At 46.3% G+C, this 18,192-nt stretch overlaps 1 protein-coding gene across 1 annotated transcript in view; it reads left to right on the forward strand.

The window, feature by feature from the left end:
• The first annotated feature begins 2,275 nt into the window (after nucleotides 1-2,275).
• LOC146199657 (phospholipid-transporting ATPase ABCA3-like) overlaps nucleotides 2,276-18,192 on the forward strand; it is a 73,328-nt gene continuing 57,411 nt past the window's right edge. Inside the window, exons 1-5 of the mRNA XM_084592798.1 lie at nucleotides 2,276-2,524; nucleotides 4,135-4,323; nucleotides 5,297-5,481; nucleotides 7,046-7,171; nucleotides 9,300-9,417. Coding sequence (XP_084448924.1) covers nucleotides 2,278-2,524; nucleotides 4,135-4,323; nucleotides 5,297-5,481; nucleotides 7,046-7,171; nucleotides 9,300-9,417 — 865 coding nt within the window. The 5' untranslated portion in view covers nucleotides 2,276-2,277. The remainder of the gene's footprint in view (nucleotides 2,525-4,134; nucleotides 4,324-5,296; nucleotides 5,482-7,045; nucleotides 7,172-9,299; nucleotides 9,418-18,192) is intronic.

An 18,192-nucleotide genomic window follows, 5' to 3' on the forward strand; every position in this document is an offset into this window, starting at 1 on the left:
AAACGCAGAGCCATGTTGACTTGACTCTCTAGCGGCGTCAGCGGCATCAGTCAGTCGCTGCTATCGCAGCGCACCGTTCCTATGAGCCAGCGCGCTGCCTCCCGATAACTTCATTACTTTCTTCATTGCTCTCTTCGCTGCTCCTCCAATGCCACCCCAATGCAGCGGCAATCAGAGCGCCGGATCCATGGCGGCGGATCTCATTATGTGCACCGCCCGAACCGAAACGCACAGCCGCTGCTGTTGGCCACTACTAACCGCCTGCCGAAACGTTGTCTGTAATGTAAAAACCAGATGTATGCGATAAGGGACAAGGCGGGCAACGTCATCACTAATATGGACAAGATAGTCAAAGTAGCCGAGGAGTTCTATACAGATCTCTACAGTAGCCAAAGTAGTCAGGACCGTAATGAGATTGGCGGTAGGGAAAAACAGTCAGACGTTCCACCAGTGACGAAGGACGAGGTCAAGAAAGCACTAGAAACTATGAAAAGGGGGAAATCAGCTGGAGAGGATCAGATAACTTCAGATTTGCTGAAGGACGGGGGGGATATCGTGCTAGAAAAACTGGCCACCCTGTATACACAGTGCCTGGTGTCATCGACGGTACCGGAAGCATGGAAGAATGCAAACATTATCCTCATTCACAAGAAAGGGGACTCTAAGGACCTTAAAAATTACAGACCAATCAGCTTACTGTCTGTTACGTATAAGGTATTTACTAAGGTAATCGCTAATAGAATCAGGACAACCTTAGACTGCAATCAAGCAAAGGATCAAGCAGGGTTTCGGAAACGGTACTCTACTATCGATCATATCCATACCATCAATCAGGTGATAGAAAAATGCTCGGAATATAACCAGCCCTTATACATAGCGTTCATTGATTACGAAAAAGCATTTGACTCAGTTGAAACCTCGGCGGTGATGCAGGCATTGCGAAATCAGGGGGTAGACGAGCCGTACGTGAAAGTGCTGGAAGATATATATAGTGGCTGCACAGCAACCATAGTTCTGCATAAAGAAAGTAACAAAATTCCCATAAAGAAAGGTGTTAGGCAAGGAGACACAATCTCCCCAGTACTATTCACAGCTTGTTTAGAGGAAGTATTCAGAGACTTGGAATGGGAGCAGTTAGGGATAAGGGTAGATGGAGAATACCTCAGTAATCTGCGATTTGCTGATGACATTGCCTTGCTAAGCAACTCGGGAGATGAACTGCAAATAATGATTGATGACCTAGACAGGAAAAGTAGAAAGGTAGGCTTGAAAATCAATATGCAGAAGACTAAGGTAATGTTCAACAGCCTCGGGAAGGAACAGGAGTTTACATTAGGTAGCGAAATACTGGAAGTAGTAGGCGAATATATCTACTTAGGACAGGTAGTAACCGCAGATCCGGACCATGAAAAAAAAATAACAAGAAGAATAAGATTGGGATGGACCGCATTTGGCAAGCACTCGCAGATTATGACTAGCAGCTTACCGGTATCGCTCAAGAGGAAAGTATACAACAGTTGCATCTTGCCTGTACTCACCTATGGGGCTGAAACGTGGAGGCTAACCAAGAGAGTTCTACTTAAGTTGAGGACAACCCAGAGGGCTATGGAACGAAAAATGGTAGGGGTAACATTAAGAGATAGAAAGCGTGCAGAGCGGGTCAGAGAAATAACTCAAGTTAACGACATTCTAGTGGAAATTAAGAAGAAGAAATGGACATGGGCAGGACATGTAGTGCGAAGAGAGGATAACCGATGGTCGCTGAGGGTAACAAACTGGATTCCAAGGGAAGGAAAGCGTAGCAGGGGGCGGCAGAAAGTTAGGTGGGCGGATGAGATTAAGAAGTTCGCAGGGGTCAAGTGGATGCAGCTAGCACAGAACCGGGTTAAGTGGAGAGATATGGGAGAGGCCTTCGCCCTGCAGTGGGTATAATCAGGCTGATGATGATGATGATGATGATGATGGTGGTGGTCTTGCTCGAATTCTTTGCCTCAATCTATCGAAAAGCTGAAACAGCTGATGAGCTGTGCTGAAATTTCGCATTATGAAGTAACGTAATCGTCGGCAATTTTAGACCAGCGTCGTAAAAACAGTGGACGAGTCCATATGGTTATTTTGATATCACGGCACAACTAGCATGCAAGGAAGTACAATAAACGCCTCAATGAAACTTATAACGAATGCCCTTTTGGGATCGAGCGAGTGCATTCAAACGGTCGACAGCGGCCTGCGCTTTCACAATTTCCTGAGCTTGCCTTACATGACATTCACCCAGGCATGAAGGAGATGCTAAGAGTGGTAGGCCTGAACGACTGGGTTTACTGGGTGAGCCACTACATCAGCGGCTTCTTCATGCACCTCATCATCGTGACCCTCATGATGCTCTTCATGTGTGTCAAGAGGAATGCCAAAGGCCGGGCCTTCATCCAGTTTAGCGACCCCCTGGTGCTGTTCTGCATCCTGATGTGCTTCTGCAGCTCGTGTCTCATGCAAGCTACGCTGCTGTCCATGTTCTTCGCTAGCCGTGAGTTCTTAACCTGCTCATTTTTACACCGGACTGGTTTCCACCAGGTAATATCACAGATTGTTTGCACTCCCTCTAGAAAGACACTTCCGACAGTAACCTTTGAGGCTACACTCCAGCCTTTGCTGCATAGGAGGCAGCGTGACTCCTATATGTTTTCGATTGTGTTCTAAAGGAAGAGGTAATTTTCTGAAAATCGGTGTCTGCAGTGCAGGTTACGTTTCGCTTACTAGCGTTATTTGCAGTATAATTTTACGTTTTAAGTATGAAATTACGATTTTTCGAATTTCAGAGCAAACAGTTCTAGTCTTGAATGTGCCGGCGCTGTCACTGGTCTAAAGGACATAATGTGCAACTCTCTATATAGATTCAAAATTAACATCGATCTCTACTGAATATAGACTTTAAGTGGTAACCTCAACAATCGCCGCTTTCACAACCTTGTTTTGCACTACAATTATGTTCACCCATGTCGCTTGAGCGCTTCAGACTAGTTAGCCACAGTTGTCACAACGAAGCCACGAGCAGTAAATCTCCCGCTGAAATTTCTCAATAGAGTGCAATTAAGCATGCATGTAACTTGTTCCTAGCTCACAATGCTCCGAATTAAAAGTTTCACCGGTTTCTATACGCACCATTTTCATAAGACTAGAATTCTCAATTCTAGGCAATGACTCTATATTTTTATAGTTAATATGAGGCAGTGGCTGCCAGTGAGGCCTTGATAGCAAGGACGCGTCAGATATTGCAGTTCCGAAAGTTCAAGGTCAGCCTCAGCAGTTCGTTCCTGTCGATGCCGCTCTCGTCAGCCACTCTTTTAGGTCTTCTTAATCTGCCGATTGGCCTCACGCTTAGCGACCAAAAGAGATTGGTCTCTCTACGGCGGTGTTGAGCCTCCCACGTGGAAACCGGTCAGACTGCGCATTATTGAGAACACTGCGCGACAGCAGCTGCTGCAGAATCCCCTTTTCTCTGGTATTTGCGTTTGTTTCTCCGAGCTGAGCTTACTAGTGCTGAACGTTGTCAATTTCAGTTTTGATCCACTTTCCTTGGTGATGAAGAGGGTAAGACGGGAAGCTAGCAGATTTACAGTAAGATCCGAGGACCAGAACCGTCCAGCGGCACTCCCGTGAGCGACAACATCCATCGTGAGCCCGAAGCAGCGCGAAAAAATCGTGGTAGAATATGAATCTGCTGCATATGAGTGCCTGAGTCTCTTTATTTCCCTCTTTGTCGGTAACAGCATCCTTTCATTTTCTACTCCTGCTACCGCCCCTTATTTCTCTCATCTGTGTCCAACTTTGTTTCGTTTTCTTTGCTGGCGGCCTCCAGTTATAGCCTCGGTGCATTCCGATTGGCTAAGGCTGTAGTCCGTATCACTGCTTGCACCGTGAAATGACACTTGAAATTAATAACAAATGAATGGATGGGCCAAGTGCCCAATTCGCTTTCTCTCAAAACGTGCCCAAGAATCTGTACCGAAAGATCACTAAGATAATGAAATGGAGGCACTCAAAGGAATTCTTAAAAGGCCTTCTTTCTCAGGAATTGCATTTCCGAGATGCCGCCTCACTGCACAAAACCACGTTGCACCGCATTGGATTTTACAGCGCACTCGGCTGTGGCTGGGGCCATGCTCTACTGGACGTTCAGCTGCGTGGTGCCTTTCCTGGCTCTGGAGGACGCTGGAGGCAAGGGCTACCAATTCATCAAGCGCAGTCAGAAGCTCGCTACGTGCATCTTCCCCGGCATGAGCCTGCACTGGAGTTTTCGTGTGTTGGAGCGCTTCGAGAAATTCGGTGAGCCTATTATCCTTAGAATCACCCGACGAGGGCGACATTGACGTGCATACATGAATATGAGAGTTATCGCTTCGGAGATGACAGTTGAAGTGGGCATGCAGTTGGGTGGCTGAACAGGAATGGCAGTACAGTGTCTAAGAATACAAAGGATTTGATTGAGAAGCGTCAAACTGTGTAGACATTTAACCCAGCGGACACAATATAACTCTACAAACCATGAAAGTTAATAAACATATGGTCACAGACATAAAGAAGTATAATATTGAGAAAACCGAGCGAAACCTAAAGACCGGAAGAAACTTGAAAGTAGCAACTAGGAAAAATGTAAGTAGGCAAATGCAAACATTTAAGGCATGCCCTAAGCGCGAAAGCTCGAAGTGTCACTGCAAATATATGCAAGATGTTTGTTTGATTTGATCAATAAATACAAAAAATGCGAAGAACAGTGCACAAATAATTGTTTTTGTATTGGGGTAATAGACAGGCGGACACAAACTGACTAATTTATAGTGCATATAGTGCTCTGTGTACCGCCTGACATGAGCGCGTTTACAGCCAACTGGGGTATCGTTTCGATTTTTTCCCTGGTAACAAATCGTTCGAAAAATAGACTTCACCCCGCTCTGTCCGAACACCGATTTGCCAGTTTCGCGGGCCACAAATGGAATATCAGGTCAAGATAGAAATGTTGCCGGCGTCTCGTGTGTCTACATTATTGTCAATCGAAGCGCTATATGCAGCAAACATTTGTTCAGGGCTTATTTAATGTCGACGTGAAGAGGCAACAGCCATCATTCAAAAGTATGCTTGATAGCCTAGTGACTGGTGGTTAAACCACATTTAAAATTCAATTCTTTTCAATCGGTGTAAATAAATGATGCAGTGCAAGTGTTTTATGTATCGTAATTTGCAACGAGTGGCACATTCGTGTGCTCATACATGCTGCATAATGGCTACGCATGCTGTCCAGTTGATTTCGGCGCCAACTGGGTGAACTTCGCCGATCGTGCCGCTACACCGGACAACATTACCCTGGCGGAGATACTGTTCGTGGGCTTGCTCTGCGACTTCCTCATCGTAACTGCCGTGTGGTACCTGGACAACGTGATGCCCATCGGCCCAGGAATCGCAAAGCCTTTCCTCTACCCTTTCAAGGTGCTGACTCGACAGATGTTTACCCAGCCCAAAACGTTCGGATAACCCCTGGCTGTCTTCAGAAATAAAATAATTTTAACGTAATCATGGTTGCTTTAGTCTTAAGCAGCTGTCTAGACTATTTTGCGTGCTTCACATGAGGTGTGCAAAGACAGTTCGCCTTTATATTTACTATTTTATGCAAACCAGCACCGAAGGTAAATATAAAGGCTTGATTAACCCAAGTTCTATGAATCTGCCTAGGAGAGCATATTTGACACGGGATGCAGAAAGGTCCCCGTGCATTGATCACCATCTGAATGGCGGGAATCACCTGCAAACTGACTGTGTAATGCAATCAAAGTCGCACAAACTGCGGAACATTTCGCACCGGGATGTGTCACCTGTTAACTATTATGGGCCAGACAGAAGCCTGCCCTATATTCTTCGCTCATAAAGCCACCCTCGCATTTTCGTGCTAACACGAGGAAATTTTTTAACTTGTTGGTCGAATATTTAGAGAAATTCCAAAGGTGGTGTAGATTGGTAATAAGGGAGTTATTAATCGTTAACCTCCCCACAACAGCAGCTCTACGGCTGCAAAAGAAGCTTATGCAGGCTTCTCAGAAACTTCGTAATTAAAAAAAAAAATCCAACACTGTTCGTACTTCAAGTTATTCATCAATGCGCTCGCGCCTTAACATCTCACCTGCTGGCCGTACTTGCTAACTCAATAATAAAGGGAAAAATTTTGATTAGCTCAGTTAGTAGAGCGTCTACTCCAGAAAGGCAAAGGGGCAGGCTGATCCCCAAACCAGGAAAATATTTTAGTTAAAAAGGAAGTTTCTGAGAAAGCAGTATCAGCTTTATTTCTAGCCGCATGGCTGGGCTCTGTTGAATGTCATTGAATACCTAGTTGCTTTAAAAAAACATAAACTATAAGCTCGTATTCTAATTGCCTTTGTATCTTGGAAAATATTTCCATACAGTAGCCAAAGAAGGCGTTTGAAATGTTCTGATTAATAAAATTTCTGACATGAAATTTTTTTGACTACTGCTTTTATTGTAGCCCTACCCATGCAAATACCCCGCTCCATTTTCGAACAATCTACAGATCTGTTTTTTTATAAGGATTCATTTAGAATAGATATCAATTTTCTGTTTTATGTGGGGCCAGTTCACAATAGCGACCGCATGAGGCTAAGTAATAATCTGGCAGTCTTAGAAATCGCAAGGTAGCGGACGCGGTTGTCATCCAATGCCATCGCCGTTCGTCGCCAACGCGAAGTAAGCACTGCGAATCCAGGGCCTGGTCGCTGATGAACCACTTATTTGATCACTTTTCATTTTTGCTTGAAAGCCGCAGCTTTGTCATCGAAGTGCAGTGACCAGTGTCAGACTAATCCCGCAGACGAAAATGTAGTAATGGATTAAAAATTGAGAGAACGACCCCAGGATTTTAAGAAAAAGAAGGCACCAATTCGTCTTTGATGAAGCGCTGGTTCCTCCGTTTGTGTGCTTTCAATAGAAAAGTGAGAACATTGGACATTCGGCAAATTCTTCAATTCCACAATTCTTGATGCAGATAAGCTACTGGATTCCCACCGTCACGCTCCTTGCGACGCCCGAAAGGGAGGTAGCGGAAGCGCAGAACTTCGAGCCCGAACCGAGGGATCAGCTGGTCGCAATAGACCTCTACCACGCAAGCAAGGCAAGCATGCTTCACTAAAGGCCATAAGACTAGAACTTGGCCACATACGTCACTCCGCTCGCTATATGTGTAGAAAACAAATGGAAGCATTAATCCTTTGCCTAGTGGTTGCAGCCAATGGAGCATGGGGGTGTAGTCGTTTTCCCACTAGAATCTTTAGCCATGCTGGCGTAATAACTCCTACTAAACGCTGCATCCCTCATGTTTGCATGAGACCTTACAACGTGTTTGGGAAGGCATGAAGTGAAGACGGGATATTTTTCGGCGCATTTAGCGTCCCTCTTAATCATAATATTCTAATATATTGAAAAAACAGCTACATTCTGGAGACCTCCACTACGGCGTCTCTCATAGCCTTAGTCGCATTGGGACGTTAAACCCTTCAAACCAAACCAAACCAAACATTTTCCTTCACAACTAATTTTTCTTCTCCACTGTTCATACTCTTGATTTCTTTCCGTTAATGTGGGCCCAGGTCTTTGACAGTGTGTGATTTTATTTTAACAAGTTATCGTTAGGCGCCCCACGGCTGGCTGAGCGCCTTACAGTGAAGCGTGCTGAATGGGTGATGCGCGATGCGTCGTCACGCACCACGTGATCGACAACAGCTGCGCGACAGATGAGGTTGCTGCCGGCACCTTCCCTTGGCCGTTAGCGGATGTGTCAACCTCTCTGTTCGCATGCAGCCAAAAACATGGCATTCGTGCGCTATAGAAACTGTTCGGCCATTTGTCGAAGGGTGCTGGCATACTTAATAGCGGTTATTAACGTTCTCGGTGATGCTAGTTAATTGGAGTACTAGTTAGTTAGGCGCAATAAGTGCGTGTAAAATAGCTAGAAATCTAGTTTTAGTGGGATGATCAAGCTGGCTACGAAGAAAATGGACAGCAGGAGCACAGCGACAGTGAAGAAAGAAAAGGGAAGCAAAAGGAGGGTAATGCTATCTCCTCGCAAAATGTGAATTGTATACCGCAATAAGTTTTTTCCTTCTGAACTCTAATTAGGCCTTGCTGAAAAACGTTATTCCACGCAGAGGGCAACCATCTGTTTAATACTTCACACAATAAGTTTCGACGCTACCGTGTCTGGCATTTGTTCTGGACTTTTTACCATTTTCTGACGGAAATTATACTCGTGCTTGTCTTGCGGTGCCTGACAGGGGTAAATTTTTTGGCTAGCCTCAAGATACAGGTAACACAAAGGTTTAGAATAAATTGTGACCGCTCCAGAAAGTAGTTCGCAGAGAGGGGAGAGGGGAGAGGGGAGAGAGTGCCATTTTGTATATTAGCATATTATACTTGCAAGATGGGTAGACTATTTTTATTACATTAGTTTTACTGTCACCCTTTAAGAAACTCCCTTATAAAACCCTCCCACCACATCTCTGACCGAAGAAGGCTGTCTACCTTCCCCCTGCCTGGACATTCTGCCCATTTGTCATCCTTCTTTGTTTAGTCAGCAACGGATTGGAATGACCTGCCGAATTCCATCGTCGACGAAACCGACTCATCATCATTCAGATCATCCATGGCATGTTTCATCTGTTGGATGTACCACTCCTTCATGTATTACCCCTCTAATGGTGCCTTTGAGGTATTCGTGAATAAATAAATAAATGCAGCACGATTGTACTACAACCGCGGTAAAACTGCTCTCGGCTCCACAACACACGCATTCAGTGCTGCGCTGACTTTTCTTGTTTTGTATTTGCGTGTACCATATTTATTCAATATCTCTTATAAATTCTCCGCATGTAAGCACACAATTATAATAACGATAAAAAATAGTTGCCTTACTACGCTCGAGTCTGAATGAATAGCTCTTTAAGAGTACGGGAATAATCAACTTTTCAGTAGATATAAACCAGTTTCTCCGAAGAGGCTTGTGCAGCCATGCGTGTCAGTGTAGTTTACAGCATTTTCTGTGTTTTCACACTTGCCATAAATCAGGCGATGTGAAACTCTTGCTTACACCCACTTTTTGATTGCAATAAATTAGCAAAACATTAAGCGCCCCAAACTGCGTAAAAACCGGAGACGTCGTAAGGTATTTCACGTACGTATCGTTTTCTAAAAATTGCATTAAAGCAGCCTAACTATACTTAATGTTAACTGCGACTGGCGCGCAGGACTACGATGGGGTTGTTGCGGTCCAAGACGTGAGCATGCGGATATTCGAGAACCAGATAACCGTTCTTCTCGGCCACAACGGAGCCGGCAAAACAACGCTGCTCAACATGATCACCGGTGAGAGCGTCGCTAGATCCCAGAGAGTTAATCGACAGCTGAATACACGGTTCCTAATTTTAGCAGAAAAATAAATTGGCGTGAAGAAATGAAGAAATAGGTAGAGTGTACGGGAGGTATTGCATCCATTTCTACAAGCACAAAATAGTCGAGATGTTCAATAACTTTTCACAGCTTACAGCGTTCCTTGAGCGCACTTTCGCAACCATTGCCTCTGAATTTGTTTATAATGAGGTTAATGAGCTTCTGCACGATGCGATCTGCAGCAACACCTAAATGAAGACTGGAAAATGGCACCAAATCTTTCATTTCCAAAGAAACAAAACCAAGATTAAAACAATTGAAGCAAGGCCATATAGGGAACAATATGTCATGTTTTTTAAACAGCTAGTGACCACATTAGTTGGTCGCGAGCTTGAAATAAACTGTCATTATTCACGAAAGTAGACCTCAGCCTGCGGCTTCCTATGCAATTCCTAAAACTTGTCGTTTCGAAGTACCGATTTCAGAGCAAAAATGTGCTGTAGGCGCTCATACAAAATTTAGTATATGAGATCGCTCTTTTAAGAGATGAAAGAAAGCATGTGTAGAACATTTCGGTAAGCCACAGCAAAGCGGCGGAGACAGTGAATATAGAAGAATACTTTTTAATTTTGGAAGATGAATCAAATTCCTCAGAAGCATACGAAATTTTATCGCCTGCAAAATTCGATATCTCTAGTTCTTGTAACTCCATTGGCGGTTTTCTGATTAAAAATTAGACAAATTGTAGAATAAAATTTGTTGCCCCCCTGTACTGAAACCCGCGATATTGGTGCTGTCGTATTTATGTTAATGTTAACTTGACACGTTTCTCAATATACTTAAAGGGATAGACTGGCAGTATACGCAATATAATTGGGCTAGGGCCAAAGCGTGTTCCGCTGAGAGAGTGCGTTTTCGGAGGTGTTCATTGGCATCAGCGTGCACCCCAAACCTGCTTACGCAATTCGATCGACACACGGATTTTTTCCTACCTTTTTCCGGGGGAGAATTGCGCGGCGCCGGAATTCGAACCACGGTCCTCTTTCACCAATGCCAGATGTTTCACTTCTACGCCACCGCTGCTTGGTGGTTAACCGTTTTGCTTTTTCTTGATACGAAGCACTGCTCTTTGCGAACTTTGTTTCAGGTTAGGCTGAGGCGTGTCATGCCAAATTTAGCCGTAAGTTTGGCGATTATGCAATGGATAATTTTCGGCTTCCTTAAAGAAGTGTGCATCGCATGTCATGTCTTGAAAGTCAGATTTTCGTTTCAATAATTTCTGCTGTATCGCGAAAGGAACGTAATAAGGTTTGAATATATGGTTTAGCTCTAGTTAAAATGAGTTGAATTGCGTTAGCAACACCTCCATGGCTGCGCTTATGGAGCATGTAGCGTATACCTCATGGTGTAGCTTGAGATGCTTAGCTACGAGTGAAGACATGGCACACAAATGAACGGCTAATATTTGTCTTTATTAATCCCAATGAATACGCTACGATGGTCCGTAAAGTAATGAGACTCGGTCTCAGTTTGCTTAATCACATGTCCATCTTCTGCTGCAGGTCTGTATAAAACAAGGTCTCTCGTTCTCCCGCTTAACATGGGGCGGTTATGTCACACTCAGCCTGCCAGGGTCCTGGCAATCACGTTACCCTTATAGGCCACTAAGGCACGTTCATATACGGCTTGGTTAAAGCGGGGCTTTATATGTGGGCTGGCAGGAGCGGACAACTTGGGTCTCTCGTTTCAAATGGGATGGTTATGTCAGAATCAGCGTGCCAGGACCCTGACATTCGCGTTACCGCTATAGGCCACTAAGGCACGTTCATAAGGCATTGTTAAAGTCGTATTCGGCTCGGCTGCGCCTCAAGGTCAAACGTGGCCCTTCCCGGGACTACGCGATGGTCTGAAACCTGGCGCACTATTGCTAACGCAATAAAAACAAAGTGCAGGAATAAATAGAGGGACGACGAGACAGGACAAGCGCTTATCTTGTCTCGTCATCCTCCTCGTCTTTTTTCATGCGCTATGATTTTTGACCTTCATAATAAGGCATTGTGGGATGTCTTTCTTCCAATCATAATGTCACAGAAGCCAGTGAAACTGGTTCAGCAGGTTTACTTACAACTAACCTTAACCCCAAGACTACCAATGATAATCCAGTCGGAGAAGAAGACAGCACTAAAAAAGCGAATACATTGAATGATTATTTTGCTTCGATATTCACCAAGAATAATGGTACAGTTCCTCCTCTGAGTAAACAGACCACAAAAAATATTGAACCTCTAAATATAACTGAGAGTGGGGTACTGAACCTGCTGCTGAATCTGGACACTAAGAAGGGGCCAGGGCCAGATAAAATCCCAAATTCCTTTTTGCATAGGTATGCCGAGTGGGTATCCAAATACTTACATATAATATTTATTAAATCCCTCTCAACTTGTGCTCTGCCAAATGAATGGAAAATAGCCAAAATAATACCGGTACACAAATCAGGAAACAGATCAGATGTTACTAATTACAGGCCCATCTCCATCACCTGCACCGCGTCTAAACTCCTCGAGCATTTAATCCTTAAGCACATAAATGTTTTTCTCGAAAGTAACAACATATTGTCTTCATTCCAACATGGCTTCCGTCAGGGGTTTTCAACTGTAACTCAGTTATTAGAATTAGTGCACAGCTTATCTCAAACCATAGACAACCAGAAACAAACAGACCTAATACTATTAGACTTTTCAAAGGCGTTTGATCGGGTGTCGTACACTAAGCTTGTTAACAAATTGCAATCGACGCTAGGCCAAGGCGCTATAGTTAACTGGATTAGCAACTACTTAACCGACAGGACACAGTTTGTACAAATCAATGATCAAACGTCTAATATAGTTCCCGTTGCATCAGGCGTACCCCAAGGCTGCGTCTTGGCACCTGTATTATTCTTAATCTTCATCAATGATATAGTGACTAATCTTAACGTTGACATAAGACTTTTCGCCGATGATTGCATTATATATCGAGAAATCAACTCATTCGATTACCACATAGCTCTGAACAACGCACTAGAAACTATTAGCAACTGGTGCACTGACTGGCAGATGACACTTAATGCAACAAAATCTGCTGTCATGTCAATAACTAGAAAGAAGCATACTTCAAGATTTCAGTACACTATAAATGGCACCCCTATCGCTGCAGTTAATGAACATAAATACTTAGGCCTATTATTAACCTGTGACCTCAGATGGAACGCCCACATCAGTTATATAACCTCAATTGCACTAAAACGACTATTCTTTATCAGGCGGCGCCTTAAAATAGCTCCCTATAAAACTAAATTACTAGCCTACAATACACTGATTCGCTCTGTCCTCGAATATGCAAATGTCGTATGGTTTCCTTTTACCAATCAAGACATAAATAAAATTGAAGCAGTACAAAGGACGGCAGTAAGGTTCATATTCAATAAATACAGAACAACTGACTCACCAACTGAAATAATGAAAAGACAGGGAATAAAAACACTTCAAACCCGAGCTAAAATTGCACGCCTCAAACTCCTGTGCCAACTACTTCATCGACACTTAAAAGTTGACCCTGCTAAATACATCGCTTTCTCTGCAACTAGACCGACACGTAATAAGCATTCAAATACGCTAACTGAAAATCACTTCCACACTGACTACTTCAAATACTCATTCTTCCCTTCAGCCACGAGAGAGTGGAACAGCCTGAGTTCATCTATTACTAATTTATCTTCGTTTACTAAGTTTGGAACCGCAGTGGAAAGATATTTAACATATTAGCAAAAAGTTATTTTATGCTCATATTTTCGGTATGCCGCCCGTTCGATTCTGTTCTTGTTCTGTTCCTTGTCATTTACGCGTATACATGTGAAAACAGTACGTTTACGTTTTTTTCTTCTGTTAGTGTAGTGTCGTAATACATGTATAATTCTCGTTCATATCTGCCTCATATTTGTTTTTGTTTGTATAATATGTTTCACCATTTTTGTACCCTATGCATTTTACATTCTTGATTTGCTTTGTACATATGATCATGTCATTGTGTGTTCCTTATATGCTCTATATACACTTCTCTGTAGTAAAATATGCCCACCTGCAACAATCCCGAATGGGATTAGCAGTATCTGTAAATAAATAAATAAATAAATAAATAAATAAAAGTACCGGCAAGATCAGGCACGGAACCGACTGGCGGGCGAGCACCGAGAGCGAAGAAGACGAGCGCGTGCCAGTCTCCCGAGCTCGCCACATGGCGGCGCCAGTAAGTTAACATTGCGGCATTGCCCCTCCCGGCGGGAAAGGCATCGTCCCGATGCCGAGTGGCGAGGTTGAGGATAACCCTGGTCGGCGAGGATGCGCGTTTACATCAAGTAGTTAAAGGAAGCAAAGAAAAAAAAAACACATGTAGCTTGACCTAGCGGGAGTAGAAGGGCTTCATCCTGGCGACATGTACGATTTCCGATTGTGCTTGCCGTCGGGATGAGCGAACAGGTCCTTGCGGGGTCACTTCGTAGCTGACGTCGCTGAGTTTGCGTTGTACTTCGTACGGGCCGAAGTAGCGGCGCAGGAGCTTCTCGGAGCGACCCCGCTGGCGAACAGGTGTCCACACCGAAACCTGATCGCCAGGGTTGTAAATTACCTCCCTGTGACGAAGGTTATACCGTCGAGCATCTTTAACTTGCTGTGTCCGGACTCTCAGTCTAGCCAGCTGGCGAGCGGCCTCGGCATGCTGGACGAATTGGTCGGCACCGGCAATCGATGGGTGGGCAACATGTGGCAGTAGCATTGCGTCCAGCATGGTGACAGCTTCGCGACCGTACACCAAACGAAACGGTGTAAAGCGTGTCGTTTCCTGGACTGTGGTGTTATAAGCAAATGTTGCATACGGTAGTATCTGGTCCCAGTTCTTATGATCTTCGTCGACGTACATAGAAAGCATATCGGCGATGGTCTTATTGAGTCGCTCAGTAAGGTCATTCGTCTGAGGGTGGTAAGCTGTTGTTCTGCGATGACAAGTGCCACTGAGCCGCATCACTTCCTGCGTTAGAGCTGAAGTAAATGCCGTGCCTCTGTCAGTTAAAACGATCGCAGGGGCACCGGGACGAAGGACTAGATTAAAGATGAAAAAGTTCGCAATATCAGTAGACGGGCCGCTGGGAAGAGCTTTCGTCTCACAATAGCGGGTTAGATAATCTGTGGCGACTATAATGTACCTGTTGCCCAATGATGACGTAGGAAATGGCCCGAGCAAGTCCATACCGACTTGGTGAAAAGGTACTCGCGGAGGAACAATAGGCTGCAGTAGGCCGGCCGGCTTGACAGGTGGTATCTTCCGACGTTGGCAATCACGGCACGTCCTGACATAGCGCTGAACCATAGCGGCAAGCTTGGGCCAGTAGTACTTTTGTCGTACTCGTGCCAAGGTGCGAGAAAAACCGAGATGTCCGGCAGAAAGCTCGTCGTGGCATGCCTGCAAAACGTCGGTACGGAGCGGCGTTGGGACAACCAGCAGGGACTGAATGTCTGTGGAAGCGTAGTTTTTCTTGTAGAGGACGCCGTCACGCAAGCAGAACGACGACAGGCCACGCGTGAAAAGGCGAGGCGACGATGAGGCGGTTCCTTCGAGGTAATCGATCAGGGGCCGCAGTTCGGTGTCGTCTCGCTGCTGTTGAGCGAGACCTGGCGTCGAGAGAGCACCGAGAAAGACGGAGTCATCTGTTTCACTTGAAGAACACGGGATAGGGTCTCGGGATAGGCAGTCAGCGTCACTGTGTTCCTTGCCGGACTTGTACACAATAGTGACATCGAACTCCTGTAAGCGGAGACTCCAGCGGGCTAACCTGCCTGAAGGATCTTTAAGGTTCGCTAACCAACAGAGTGAGTGGTGGTCGCTGACCACTCTAAACGGCCGACCATACAAATACGGCCGAAATTTTGTTACCGCCCACACAACTGCAAGGCGCTCCTTTTCGGTAGTAGAATAATTCGCTTCTGAACGAGACAGGGTACGGCTGGCGTAAGCAATCACCTGCTCAACGCCTTCTTGCCACTGAACGAGAACTGCACCGAGGCCAACGTTACTGGCGTCGGTATGCAATTGTGTCAGCCTCCTCGTCGAAGTGGCCAAGTACGGGCGTTGTTTGAAGGCGCTTGCTAAGCTCCTCGAAAGTCCTTTGCTGCTCGTCGGCCCAGATGAAAGGCTGGTCGTCCTTTGTTAGACGAGTCAATGGTTCCGCTATTCGGGAGAAGTCGTGCACAAATCTCCTGTAATATGCACAGAGGCCCAAAAACCGACGTACGGAACTTGTATCAGTGGGGGTCGGGAAAGCAGCTACGGCAGCCGTCTTCTCTGGATCAGGGCTAATTCCCTCAGCACTCACGACGTGACCCAGGAACTTGAGCTGTTGGAATGCAAAGTGGCATTTTTCTGGTTTTAATGAGAGTCCGGCCCCGCGGATGGCATTTAGCACGGCCGTCAATCGTTTGAGGTGTTCTTCGTAGGTCGCAGAGAAAATGACAACGTCGTCAAGGTAGACGAGGCACGTTTGCCATTTCAGGCCGGCTAGGACAGTGTCCATCATTCTTTGAAAGGTTGCGGGAGCGGAACACAAACCGAATGGAAGCACCTTAAATTCGTACAGTCCGTCAGGAGTAATGAATGCGGTCTTCTCTCGATCACGTTCGTCGACTTCGATCTGCCAGTACCCGCTGCGTAGATCGAGCGATGAAAAGTATCGGGCGTGGCGAAGTCGGTCGAACGAGTCATCGATTCGAGGCAATGGGTAGACGTCCTTTTTCGTAATTTTCTTAAGCCTCCTATAGTCGACGCAGAATCTGAGTGCTCCGTCCTTTTTAGCGACCAGCACAACTGGTGACGCCCATGGGCTTGTGGACGGCTGGATCACATCATCACGGAGCATTTCATCAACTTGCGCCCGAATAGCCTCTCGTTCTTTCGGCGATACTCGGTAGGGGTGTTGGCGGATAGGGCGCTCGGTGGGATCAACTATAATTCGATGTTTGCATGGTTACTGACGTCTGTTTCACTTTGGAAGTGACGGCAAAGCAGTCACGGTAAGTGTCCAGAATTGCTTGAAGGCGGCGTTTCTGGGTAAGAGACAAAGCTGGATTCACGTCAGTTTGAACAGTATGTCCAGTGCTCTCGGGAGGGTTCTCGTTGGCCAGCGAAAGGGCGCAATGGGCGGATGGCGCACTGACTTCGTCAAAATAAACGATAGCTGTACCTTGCGGTAAATGGCGGTATTCGGCACTAAAGTTCGTTAAAAGCAGTTCAGTTCGTTTACTTTTCAAGGCGAAGACCCCCCGAGCAACGCAGACTTGTAGGATCAACAATAAATTCACATTCGTTTCCGCGAGGCCTTGAAAGGCGGGGGGGTTGTCGCACTGTACTGTAACAAACATGCTGTGCGTGGAGGTAGAGTGACATGGTCGTCGCACACCCTGAAAACTGGCCTGTCTGTGTAGTCGTCGCTGTGCTGTCTGTACTCGTCGGAAATTGCGCGGTGAGAGGAAAACGTCACCATGAAGTCACGGAGGTCGATGATTGCGTCGTTTTATCTAAGAAAATCAAGGCCGAGAATCAGGTCCTTGGAACACTCTGCTGGCACAACAAAGCAGCACGAGAAAGTTACGTGGTGAATCTCGACGCGAGCGGTGCACACTCCGAGCGGCGTTACCACGTGCCCTCCGGCTGTCTTTATCGGGGCTCCGTGCCAAGTAGTCAGGACTTTTCGTAGAATGGTAGCAAGGCCATGACTCATAACGCAAAAATCAGCGCCGGTATCTACAAGGGCAGTCGTGTTGTGGTTATCAACGACGATCGGTATTTCGGCGGAATGTAGCTCACCGTCGACAAAGTGCGGCTTGTCAGGGATCGTCGGGCTGACGGGTCGTTCGTTGCGTCGAATTACGGTGTCGAAGGTAAGCTTCTGTGATCGTCGGAAGGTCGTCGGACTCGTTGGTCGTGCGGTGCGTCGATTGGGGGCGTCGGAGGAAAGCTTCGGCGATCGTCGAAAAATGGTCGGATTGTTGATCGGAGCGAAGGGTCGGAGGTCGGTATGTGTGATCGAATCGGTGAGCGGAGGATGTTGGTCGTAATGTCCATCGACGGCGGCCCTACCCCCGAGGGTCGCCGTCTTCAGTTTTCCCGGTGAGGACTTGGGGACTGCCTGAGGAAAGAACGGCGGCTAGTTGAAAACTGTCTCGGCGGTGGTGACCTGGACTGGCGTCGCTGGAGGGACGCAGGTGGGACGTGGTCGCTGAGGTATTGGTCGATATCTTGAGGTCGTTCGCCATAGCGCGGCCGAGGGGCATCCGGGGAAAATCCGCGCAAGCCCATCCGACGGTACGGGCAGTGGCGCAGAACGTGACCGGCTTCGCCGCAGTGGAAGCACAAAGGCAGATTGTTCGGCGTGCGCCACGCGTGTGCTTTGCGAACGGGTGGTCGAGGTTCAGGCACACCAGTCGAAACTGGATATTGCGGTGGAGGACGTGCGGGAGGAGCAGGGTTGCAGGGTGCCAATTGTTCAGGCGCAGGGGTACGCAACAGGTCGCAGTACGTCATGATCTGTGATGCAGGCGGCTGGGGTGACGGTACTGATGGCACTGCTTGACGGAGCTCTTCGCGCACCATATCCGAGATGCCCCCAACACGTGGATGGTGTTCGAGAGAGGGCAGCTTTTGCAGCTCTTCGCGCACGATGCTTCG

Source organism: Amblyomma maculatum, chromosome 2 (genome assembly GCF_055883805.1).
Source record: "Amblyomma maculatum isolate TAMU_Amacu chromosome 2, ASM5588380v1, whole genome shotgun sequence".
NCBI classification, from domain to species: domain Eukaryota; kingdom Metazoa; phylum Arthropoda; class Arachnida; order Ixodida; family Ixodidae; genus Amblyomma; species Amblyomma maculatum.